The sequence below is a fragment of the Brachypodium distachyon genome, chromosome 1, assembly GCF_000005505.3.
Source record: "Brachypodium distachyon strain Bd21 chromosome 1, Brachypodium_distachyon_v3.0, whole genome shotgun sequence".
NCBI classification, from domain to species: Eukaryota; Viridiplantae; Streptophyta; class Magnoliopsida; order Poales; family Poaceae; genus Brachypodium; species Brachypodium distachyon.
Genome location: NC_016131.3, coordinates 29,956,046 through 29,968,239, shown reverse-complemented (window position 1 = coordinate 29,968,239; position 12,194 = coordinate 29,956,046). Strand labels below are relative to the sequence as shown.

The window sequence follows — 12,194 nt, the reverse complement described above, 5'->3', positions numbered from 1 at the left end:
TGTGGAACGTGCAAACCAAGGTCAATTCCCTTTCCCAGGTTCAATTACCAGGAGGACCCCAGGGAAGAGATATGCGGAAGTTTACCTTCTTAATTCCCTTTCCTCTACTCTTCTAAACTCCCATACCCGCTTAACAAACAGGGTTGTCAAGTCTCGTATACTCTCATATCCCATTCCCTAGTCTGATTTCCCCCGAATCAAACACGCTGTAAGGACCAGGAGACCTCGCTGCGCATGAAGTGTGTGTCTGAGATCGAGAAGATATTTTTATTTTTGCAATATATATCACAACAAGCCATGGGAATTAGAACATCGTACAGGCTACGGGCTGGAAATGAAGTCGGGAATGGGAATCGGTTCTGCACGTGTCAACCGCGCGGGAGGGCCCAGCCTCCAGCGACTTGGGCGGAGCGATCCGGTCGTAGAATATTTCCTCCCCCCCCCTCGTCAGCTCTTCACCCGACTCGTCTCAGGCTCGACATCCACCATCTCCCTGCTGCCGCTCTCGTACCAAATCCCAAACCCTAGCTACCCAGATCCACTGCCTCCCCTCGCTAGCTCCGACGGGGCGCGCAACCGCCCGGCCATGCGGATCCGCAGATGCGCCTCCCGCCTGGTGCTCGGCTCCGCCTACGACTTCGCCGCGGCACCCGACCCGGCACCCCGATTCGAGCTCCCGCCCCCGCCGCCAGCGAGGGCCAGCCCCTCCGCCGACGAATCCCACACTGGGGGAGGAAGCTTCGCGGCTGAGGCTCCCAGCTCTGGGCTGCTGTGCGAGCTCAGCCTGTCGCCATGGGACCTCATGAGCCAGCTCGACCTCTCGGATCCCCAGGTCAGCACCCTATCGCCTTCTTCCTCTCTCCTCGCTCCACTCCTTGTATTCCGCTCCACTTTGCTTTCTGTGGTATGAGTCCCTAGCTCGCTTGTTGTGCGGATGCTACTCGCTGCTATATTCAGTTCTTCTCGCTGCTCGCGCCGTCTGGTTTCGTGCATGTCGCGCTAGGGTTCACCCGCGGGTCAAAATGGGCAGGCAGGGAGCTCTTCTGTTGGTAGGATCCGGCCTGATCGAGGTCTAGGAAGCGTTAGCTACCCTTCCCTCGTTGTAATTTCTGGCCGGCGGCACAGCTAGGTTGGGAATCGCGGAGATGGCGTCGGGGTTCAACCATAGATCCACGCCTCATTTTCAAGCGCGCTTTCCCTTCTAATTAACCCAGTATTCTTCATTTCAATCGTTTAGGAGAAGGAATTCTTCATGCTGACTTACTTCGTCAGTGTCCCCTTCCGGGCTAGCTGGCTCCTCCCAACCAACATGCCTGTCTCCTTCATCAAGGAGGAGGTCGAGGAGGAGCAGGAGAACGCAGTAGCTGTAGATATGGTTGACGGGGTCAACGTCACACCGCCGAATAAGGTTGCCAAGAAGATGGCTGGGAAACGGATTTTGGCAAAGGAGGACAAGAATGCGAGGGAGCCAAGGAAGAAGGCAAAGCTTAAGACTGAACAAGATAACGGAGTGGCTGCCAGACAACCAGAACTCTGGACGTGCAAGAAGAACGATGGCAAGAGGTGGTTCTGCCCGCAGCCAGTGAACAAGCCCAATTCGTACTGCTTGTACCACACTGATCGCAAGCGTGCGGCACCACCAGTTTCGTCAGCAGCCTCCAAGACCTTCTGGAGCTCAAAGCTGCGTAAGAAAAAGGCCGTCGTCGACACATGCGAGGGGTTCTACTATTATGCCGGGTTCGGACCATCCCGCAGCAAGAGGCACTTGGCAGGCAGCGCCCTGCAAGATATGCCGCTTGCTGATGAACAACAAGATCAATCTCCACCTACTGAACAACAAGAGAAGGCACCAGCCGAAGATCATGCTGCTCCTGCCCCAGGTGAGAAAGCCCAAACTGATGCTGCAGACTACCAAGCGGCAGCACACATCGATGAACCTAAATGCGACGACATGGGTTGGATCGCCGGCTGCGATGAGGAGAGCAGCGACGACGCATTCGGCTTCAATGGTGAACCCCGAGTTGTCAGCGTTCATGGTGATGTCAAGAGGAAGAGCCCAATGAAGAAGAGGTGGAGGAAGCCTGTGAAAGCCCGGTCGCTCAAATCATTGATGTAATAGCGTGCGGGCATTCTTGGTCTCCCTTCTATGTGTTAGAAAAGAGATGCTATGTGGAGTACTAGTGTTCCGCGTAGTGTACCTTAGTTGCTGTAGAATTAATGTACGTACAAACTGTTGCATTCTTTTGTAATATTATTTAGTTACTTTGGTAAAATCTATTACTTTTCTATTTGTTCGATCGTCTTAACATGTGTTTAGTTTGATCGACAGAAAATTTGTCCTCCGTTTTGTGGAATTCAGGGCATGTTGCTGCACTTTTGGCTGCACTTCGTATAACAGTGCGTATGACAATATGATTCCACATTTCAAAGCAAACCACGCCTCAGCAGATATATGGCCGCAGATCACACGTACGTGCGGCATACGTGTAAAAAAGTTGGATTTACCTTTACGTGCAGATCCCACGGACGTCCAGAATAGGCAAGCATTGATCAGTTGAGGCTTTCGGTGGAACTGTCGTTGGCCTTAGTAGCCTGCACGACCGATGCGGCATTGGCGATTCCTCGTCCCTGCGTGGCCAATTCAACGATTCCTGTGTATGCCTAATCCCAGACGATCGAGGATCCGATCGATGCAGGCAACTTGGTGGCGCACGTTTCAACTTTGCAGCGGCGCGTGATTACATCGGCTAATTAAGCAGCGAGCAGGATATTTCACGGCACCTGACTCGCTCAGTATATATTACAGTAATTCTGTTTCTGACCGTTGATTAACAGGGCAATTAATATACAGTAGACGTTTTCAATTTGAGATCCATATCTTTAGTGAGGATATATTAGGTTGTTGCAGAACCATGTTGCCCTGAATTTTATAAAATAGAAAACGTTTTTTAAGGAAAATAAAAATAAAACTGTTGATTAGCTAGAAAGAAAAAGGATAGAGAAAAAAGATCACGAGAATCAACCTCCATAGCAAACGCAACCGTTCATATTGCTCGATAGATAATACTATTCTCTCCGTCTCATATTAAGTGACAAAATATTACATGTATCTAAAGGTTTTTTGGGTATAGATACATCCATATTTTTGATTAGTATAGGACAGAGGGAGTAGTATATATTGAATATTGTTACGGAGTTGCATACCATGTAGATACAAGAGACAACCCACGTAGACATGGCTATCGAAACTACAAGAGAAAAAACAACCACACACATGTGAAAAGGAAGAAAAGAAATCGCTGCGAGCGAGTGTTACCGCCAAACTAAGCGCAGGAAGCTAAAGCACAAGTGTACCGCCATCAAGAGGCCCTGCTCACTGACCTTGAAATAAACCAAAAGGGGTTCAACATCTCCAATCTTCATCAAACTGGTCGAACCTGGCTATCCAGTTGCTGCTCTTGCTCAAATCTTTGAGGGGAGGAAGCCTCAAAGGAGGGAAATCGTTGCAAGAGCACGAGGAGAGGAGATACAAGAGGGGGACCGATCTAAGGTCTCGCTAAGTGACACCTCCCACCAGTATCAAGCCAGTCGAACTTGACTGCATGGTTGCCGCTCTTTGCCGGAGTCCTCCACACTCTCCTCCGGGGGGTGGAAGCCCTAAAAGACGGGGTACGGCCACGAAAAGGAGGGCTCGAAGCCCTGATAACCCAACTATGGTGGAAGGAAACAAGTAGTGATGAGAAAGACGAAGCAAAGACATCCAAAGGAGTCAGCATACATTGCAGAAGAAACCGAAGGGAAAAACACCACCGTGGATCTGAGAAAGGGGATTCCAAGGAGATCAGAAGTTTATAGGGGGGGAGGGAGGGAGACACTAGGAGAAGGCGATGCGCGCATCCAGGGAGCCACCAAACGTAAGCAACCCTAGAACTGCTCGGGCGGCCGGAGGAAGCAGATCTCACCCACATGCCACATGGGCTCCCCGCGACCACCACAGTAACGTCAAACATAAGGGAGTAGGCCTTGTCCTGAGATTTCAAGGGTCCGGTACGAAACCAGAGTTACATTTATATGAAAAGGTTTATACATTTACCGTAAAAAATTATTCACTAACAAATACTAACGATGAATCAAGAGTTACATTTATATGAAAAAGTTTATACATATTACCGTAAAAAATTATTCTAACATTCCTTGATGCAAAGTAATTGATGATGCTATTTAGCATCAATCTCATCTACGAATTTCTTCTTCCACAACAACTACTATTGCCCGCTCATCTGGATTTCTTGCTATGTTGGATATGCTTGTGTTACTCTTCAAATCTTTATCCATGGATCTTTCTGCGATTCTATCATGTCATCGTCTCATTTCTTTTCTCACTTCCTGATGGATACTTTCTAGATGACAATAGTTCTGAAATTTAACGAACTAGATTAATTAACAAATTGAAACTAACATAAAGAATTATAGATCAAAGATAGTCGGGTAAAGATAGCTCACCTAGTGCCGTACTCCCGTTGTCCGGCGACGCCGATGCAGCCTGCAAGACGATCAGCGATGCATGTTGCATGACAGCAGTAGGCTTTGAAGAGGAGCAGTACTCGAACCGGCTTGCTACCTGGGCAGAGAGGTGCAGCCGCAAGGCTTGGCTGCCCAAGGCGGAGGAGCGGCGAAAAATCAGCCGATTGATTCGATCTGTCAACTTATCCACAGACGAGCGCGAGTGCCACGAGTCAGGCAAGAGATAACGAGAAAACGATGGGGATTCGATTGAAGTTAGGAGGTTTTCTTGGGCCAGGACCGTACTGCACATAGACACATATATACGGCCAGAACTTTGCCCGGTGTAGCTGCACTGCTGCACCACCAGGTCAAGCCGTCAAGGCGGACGAGCGAGCCCCAGCCTACTAGCTGCCCCGGGCATATCTGCATATGGCGGCTTGGGCTCGGGCCGAGCCCGTCTGTCCTTCATGCTGAGCGGAGGTGGGAAGCAGGCTCGTCTGGCCTTCGCGCCGAGCCAAGCTAGTCAGAAACCAGGAGCCCACCAAGTAATCGGCCCGAGCTCAGCTCGCGTCCACTGGCCCCAGGGCCGGCCCTGGAAGGGAGCGCCGAAGGGACGAGAGGACAGAGGACGGGTGGGCACGGGAGGGAAGTCGGCGCGAGCAGGCCCAGACGCCGCCGCCGCCGGCGATGGAGAGGCAAGGCCGTCGGGATTGATGGCGGCGGAGATGGGTCGCCTTCCAGCGGTAAGGCTTGGCGCATCATCCACGGCCGCCGCCGGGGAGTGGGAGGAGGGCAGCAAGGGGCGCCATGCGAGCTAGGAGGAGGAGGAGAGCAGCAAGGGGTGCCGGAGCCCCGGCGCAGGAAGCGGACACGGGCGCCGCTGCCGTGACGGCCGGATCTGGATCTGCGCCAGCAGCGCATCGGGAAGCGCAGTAGAGGAGCGAGCGATAAGGGAAGGGCGGCGGCGAGGGACTGGAAGAGGAGGGCTGGCTTCTCTGGCGGCGGGGCTGCTGCTGGATTGCCCCCTGATTCGCCTTCGGGCGGCTCGGGAAACGCTAGGTTTTCTTGGTGTGGCCTCAAACGCAGCTATTCTTTTTTCGCGCAAAAAAAACGCAGCTATTCTTTTCGGATCTGTCATGATGGTATCTACTGTAGTGGCACCGCCCCTCACCAGCATGTCCAGTTTGACCATACTCGGCAGTATGGCAGTCCGGCACTCCGGCCAGAGCCGCCGCCTCCGGCCTCTTGAGAATTTCAGAATTCAGACTGAATTTGTGTTCAGACTGAATTTAGACTGTTTTTGCTGCTTACTGTAATTCGTGAGATGAGTCGATTCAGCCTAGTACGTACGGCCGGGAAGGCATGAAGCAGTGCTTGATGCAGTAGAGTAGGAGAGGAACTGCATGGGTAACACGCGTGTTGGTGTTACGAAAAGATATAAGAACGTCGAGAACAGAACCCTCATAGGTCATCGCTGATTCTCTGCTGCCTTTCAACGCTGAACCGAAGTGTTTGCGAGAGACGCGGTGCCTACGAGTTGCGCAATGCTTTCCTTCTTCCTTTGTTCTTTTTAGAAGTCGTCGCTGGCCCAATCACCACAAGCAGCCATACAAGACGCGAATACACGCTTGAACACACACAGAAAAGAAACATGCAGAGCGGGACAGCATCACACATTACCAGCAAAACTGAAAAAAACGACCCCAGAAAAAACGAAAAATACAGTCTGGTACAAAGGCTCTTGGCAGTGTCTTCTTCAACGCCCACCGCCAATCTCGCGCGTCGATGGAGCACCACCAGAAAAAATATACGACAGAACAACCGACCAAGAGCAGAAGCTGCATCATCGCACGCACATTGGAGGCCAAACTATTTGTCGTGTGCAAGAGTTTTGCCGAGAGCTCTTCATCGGGCTTTCGGCAAAGGCTTACTAATTATGCCGAGCACTAGGCAAAATGCACCCGACAAACGCTTGGCCCTCGGCAAAGACTAAGCCCTCGACACAAGTGGGAAAAAGTCGTCAAGGTTGACAGGAAGGATACTGCGCATCCATCTTTGTCAAGGTTGACAGGAAGGATATTGTTATGTTGTTATTCTCTTTATTGTAAATTATGATGTAGTCTAACATTTTTTAGTTGGAATTTTACAAGGGCTTCATCAAGGAGAATTTAAAAACAATCCACTTTTGTTCTCGCAAAAAAAAATCAATTTTTGTGCAAATTTAATTATTCACCATTTTTTAGAGTTGTTTAATAGGGAGAAAAAGAAACAAGACCTAAAAAATGTCAAAAACTAAACTCATTGGCAAAGAGCCATATCATGGGTATATAAGATTGGGATAAATTTTACAAGTCTGTACACAAATTTTAATGCTCAATTAAAAAAATGGGCTATCTTGTAGTAGTTTCTTAACTTATGGTTTAAACCTCCAAATTTGAATCCCAAATCAAGTTTTTTTTTTAAAATACCACTTTTTGAGTGGAATTTTACTAGTCCTTCATTTAATATAAAAGCGAGGATTTAAGGCTATGGTTTTGCATTAAGATGGAGAGAATGATGGAGTAGAAGAACCTGTAATATCAATCAAGTCATGATCCACAAGTTTTCTTTGGAGGCTTTCGGTGATCGGAAACGATCTATGCTGAATTCGTGTGATACCATAAATCTTGAGGGAATTAGTCCGATGGGCAATGGGACATTGTGTGAATCTCCAAAAAAACTCTTTAGAAAACTGAAAGACAGTTTTTTTTTAATTATAGGACAAGATTTTTTTTTCATCTCTAATTATTTTCAACTAAAAATGTAGAGTGATGCTAATAAACTGGTCTGATGTAAAGAAAAGAAGTTTTTATGTTAGCTAAACAAAAGCACTGTATTTGTATGTTGAATACAAATTCGTCGCAAAAAAGAATTAGAAATTAGCTTGTCACACTTCGTAAAAGAGTAAAATACACAACTAGTCCATGAACTCAGCAAAAATGAACACTTTAGTCCACAAACTCAAAAAATGCACACGTACACCCCTAAACTGGACCTACTGTGTCACTTTAGTCCAAAAACGGTTCGGCGAGGCTTAAACATGCCACATGTCCGCCACATCTGCGTCGGCGATCCCTTCATTGACGTCCTCTCGTCAAAATTGAGCATTGTGGATTTGATAGCAACCTTAGGCGAGGCGGCGGTGGTAACGGCGTGGTTCTCAGGGCCCAGGATCACCGTCTAGGTGCGGCCGCCTTGCCTCTCGCGGGCGGCTCGGGCATGGTGATTTTACAAAAAAAAAATCCTGAGAAAATCGATTAGCATCCCGCGGTCCCGCCCGAAGCCGACGTGGCGGCCACGTGGCATTTAAGCCTCGCCGAAACATGTTTGGACTAAAGTGACATAGTAGTCCCAGTTTAGGGGTTTAAGTATGCGTTTTCCGAGTTCGTGGACTAAAGTGTTCATTTTTGCCGAGTTCATGAACTAGTGGTGTATTTTACTCTCGTAAAATTTACCAATGCAGTGCAGGTTGCTAGCGATCACGAAAGCTTATAAACAAAACGTTCTGGTAATCTATAACAATATATTAAATTGGAGTTGGTGGTGATGGTACGACCGCAGCCGTACGTCCGTCCATTGCGCCCGCACTTAAAAAACTAATGACACACGGAGGTACCCCGCATCCTGACCTAATGTGTGCAACAAAAAAAACGATCCCACGCACAATCGCCTTCTCTCCCCATCTCTCTACCCTCTGACCGATGCTAAGTGGATCTTCCCAGCTGTGGCCTGTCGGGCTGGGCAGAGACGGCCTCGATCTGTATCTTCCGCGGGCGCTGGATACATTGTGCTGCTGGTCCTCGTCAAGGTCCAGGTTCAGATCCGGCAGCCGATGAATAGCTCCACCGGTGCCAGCATGTTCCGAACCCGAACTCGAGTGCCGCTGCAAGGGGCGACCTCACCCAGCACGGGAGGAGAGCATATGGGCAGGGTGGCCATGGCGTGGCCCCCAGGGCGCGGGAGAGGGACGAGGCCAGGGGCTAGCATAAGCAGCTGCAACAAGGCGGCGGCCATGGCTGCTCGCGAGGGGAGAGAGAGAGAGAGAGAGAGAGAAGAGGGAACGAGGCGAGGGCCCAGGGACAAGCATAAGCAGCAGCAAGGCAGTGGCGGCCATGGCTGCACTACTAGAAATCACAGGTTTCCGTAGTACCAAATACTCTAGGGGAAAGCATAAAAACACTAGGTAAAGGTTTTACCCAGTGACCGCACTAGGAAAAAAACCCTAGGTATAGCATGGTGGGGAAAGAGGGCTTTACCTAGGGGCATTTGTACAACTCTAGGGGAATATTTATTTTCCTAGTGGCTGGAACTCTAGGTAAAGAGATCACATGGCAGCTATGTGCCAACGTGAAAAGTTATGATCCCTAGGGTCAATTTACCTCTAAGGAAAGGTGTGGAACCAATATTTGAATCAGATTTGCCACATCATCATCTTTCCCTAGAGGACTTTACCTAGTAAGATCTAAACTGCACTCTAGGGAACCATATGGAATTCATATTGACCATATATAAATTCATATTGACAATATTTGAATTTGAAATGACCGTAATTCAAATATATTCGAATGGGGCAGAAATTAATAACCAACAGAAACTTCACAGGAGACATTATATTCACTCATTCTCAGTCTTCGTTCAAATAACATGTCTGATCAGATTACAGCCGTGACAGATCAGTACATGAGATCAGTACATGCATGCTAGAGTTAGCTTGGCCAAAAAATATGACACGATATGTCTACTATTGTCCCATATCAACTATTGTCACATATCAGTAAGTAGCTAGATTTTGCTACTCCCAAAAACTACATAAGCAAGACCTATTCAGTTGCTATGGCTACTCATGAGCAACGATGAGAACGTAATTGCGCCTGTTGCAATCTCATTGAAGAAACCTCCAAACGCATCTTGATCTGCAGCATGCACAGGCTCGGCGGCAGAAAAATTTGAGCTGGCATTGTGCTCCTGAAAATAAGACGACAATCATGTGGTAGCATCAATATATACAATGGTAGTAATTAACAACATCTCATTAGATATCTAGTCAGTATGTACCTTTAACTTAAAAGCAACTCTACATGTACTCACTCTGTTCATATGTTCTGATGCATTGGAGTAATTATGTGGTAATATCAATATATTCAAGCATGCTCGTACTAAACTTATGTTCACATGCATTGGAGTAATTATGCCAAAAGGGCTGCAATCTCTCAAGCTGTACACACAGTTAATATGACATCCTAAAAAAGATAATAGCATTTCTCTATTGTGAGAAGAAAGCACAGAACAGTGTGTCGATCAGTGTATTGACAAACAAAACTCAAGAGTGCAGATCTGGAAAAAGGCATCAAATTACATGACAACGAGATTCTAGTCTTTTGGGGGAGAAAAAGGAACAACCAGCAAAGCACGTATGTCCAATTAGCAAACCTGTCCGTGACCAGCAAAGCACGTAATATAGCAGGTAAATAATTATTCGGTTTTCAGTTGAATCGTTTCTTAGGGTAAGATTTTTCTCTGTAGCTTTATGTAGTCATGTAAATGTAATTCTCATGTAAAGCTTGTTGAGTTAACCATTTAAGAAAGGTCTAACACATGTGGTTTTTGTAAACATTACTATCTTAAATCCTTTAGAACTACCCTATACAATGCAGGCTGAAGCTAGATTCAATTCTTTGGCTTACAATCAAACTATCTTTTACATCAAAAGCTCATAACTGTTGTGTGTCAGATAAAACGCTCAAAACTGTTGTGTGTCAGATAAAACTTGATGAGACTTGGTTGTGAAACCTGATTATGTACATCAAACGTGAACTATATTTACAGGTTAAGGAAGTTTTGTGCATTTAGCAGAGAGCAGGTCATGAGTAAGGAAAAGTCCATACTGAACAAGCTCCAGTGAGAAACCTATTAATTATTTGCATCTGAGCTGAACCACACTCTTAATTATGATGCTCACATGCTTCTACTCTGATCATGGCATCTACTTTCTGAAATCTTATTATTTATATCAAACCCGAATCACTCTGTATATTGTGTTTATCACATGCTATGGTGACCAGATTATTGCTTACATGATGTGTAGTCGGTTTTGATACTCTAAACTATATAACACTGATCAAGATGCCCACAATGATAATTTTTGGACAGTTCGGTTATGACATTTTTGGGATGGGTTTTATTTCAGAAGACATACCTGAACAAAAGAATTATTTGCTTGTTCTTGAGCACACAAGACTGGAGAATTTTGGTTGCCATTCGAAATCTGCGCCACAAGAGATGGGCTTTGAAAATAGCTATTTCTTTGTTTATCAGATTGAGAAAGATGATTACATACGTGATTTGGAGATCCAAGTGGAGACCGACAAGGCGAAGATGGTGAAAGAGCAGGTGGTGGAGGTGGAAGAAGTGGAATTTCGTTGATGGGCACACCTTGCTTAATAGCCAAAGTCTGGAAAAAAAACCAGAACAAGTGGTCAGTTTGCAAAGGTGATAATTTTAGTAACTAGAATCATTGATATTAGGTTTAGAGCACCTCAAGAAGCTTTTGTACGCCACTGCAATGGTCATACATGCCCATACCCCATGACATCATGTTGTTGGCATAAGTCTCTGCCCTTGTAGACTTCTCACGCTCCCTTCTAAGCTCATCTACCATTTGCTCTGAACGACGACGCTTGAAGGCTGCTGAGGATGTAAGACCGCCTCTAACATCAGCAATTACGTCGGTGTCATTGACAGCCCCATTGAAAAGAGCCCATTTACCATGGGGCCTCCCCAAAGAGCAGTCATGCCGGGCTCTAGAGCTGATGGGATTTTTCTTCCAATCAAACTCCGGACCATGCAACTCTTTAGCCTTTTTTGTGTAACGTTCCTATGCAATCAAACACATGATTCAGAAATTTAAATTGACTCCAATCTAAACAAACTACATGTTCAGAATAGGGCCCGTAAGCACGTACCAGGCATGCCGTAGATTCTGATGTGTTAAGAATATCAGGATTGTTCTCATCTTCTCCTCTATGTGTGTAGACCCAAGATTCAATCTGGTTTACTTCATGTCCTTTCTGTTCAGACTGCATTGAGAAGATTTAGTTAATAGTAGCTATATGTAATGGTGATTACGATCATTGAGAAGAGATAAGTTTAGTTAGCTGGTTACTATTTTCTGGCTAATGGTTGCCATAGAATTCGAGCCACCTTTGTGTGTCTTGAAGGTGGATTTGGTACGATTGACACGAGCTGTTTTTGATTTCTCAACCCACTCTGGAGTTGACCATTCTTCAGATAGAGTAGCCCAAGCAGCCTTGCTGCACCAGGTTGGCATTTGTGCCAAATATTCATCTTTCTCCAAGTAGTATTTTCCAGCCAATTTGTCATTAATATTGGTGTTCTCGGTGCTCCGAAAGTGGTCAACTATTGCTTGTATTCTTGCATAATAAAAGATACTTGTAATAGGCCTTTGCAGCACCTTCCAACATGTTGATTTGCCATGTCTTCGTAATCATCTTCATAGTTGTACCTCAGCTGCGAAAATGTGTGTAATTAAGGACAGCATTTAGGAGTGCTAAAAAATGATGAATATTGGTTATCATCTTACCCAAAAAGCATCTACAACTTTGTTGGCAACTGAATGAAGAAGATTGTCC

At 46.5% G+C, this 12,194-nt stretch overlaps 1 protein-coding gene and 1 long non-coding RNA gene across 2 annotated transcripts; one reads left to right on the top strand and one right to left on the bottom strand.

Annotated features, from left to right (window-relative positions):
• Positions 1–450: 450 nt before the first annotated feature.
• On the top strand, positions 451–2,291 carry LOC100824552. The gene is made up of 2 exons (XM_003560469.4): positions 451–832; positions 1,238–2,291. Exons 1-2 carry the CDS (start codon positions 587–589, stop codon positions 2,114–2,116), a joined length of 1,125 nt encoding a protein of 374 aa, XP_003560517.1. The 5' UTR covers positions 451–586; the 3' UTR covers positions 2,117–2,291.
• A 1,743-nt stretch (positions 2,292–4,034) lies between these two features.
• On the bottom strand, positions 4,035–5,079 carry LOC112270076. The gene is made up of 2 exons (XR_002962385.1): positions 4,504–5,079; positions 4,035–4,416 (listed from the first exon to the last, which is right to left on the bottom strand). It is a non-coding gene; the product is annotated as an uncharacterized LOC112270076 (long non-coding RNA).
• Positions 5,080–12,194: the final 7,115 nt, after the last annotated feature.

What these genes read in the sequence shown, in the direction of transcription:
- LOC100824552 (XM_003560469.4), top strand. Translation starts at nt 587, where the DNA reads ATGCGGATCCGCAGATGCGCCTCCCGCCTGGTGCTCGGCTCCGCCTAC. An exon ending in TCGACCTCTCGGATCCCCAG is followed by an intron (nt 833 to 1,237) that starts GTCAGCACCCTA and finishes TCAATCGTTTAG; the next exon opens with GAGAAGGAATTCTTCATGCT.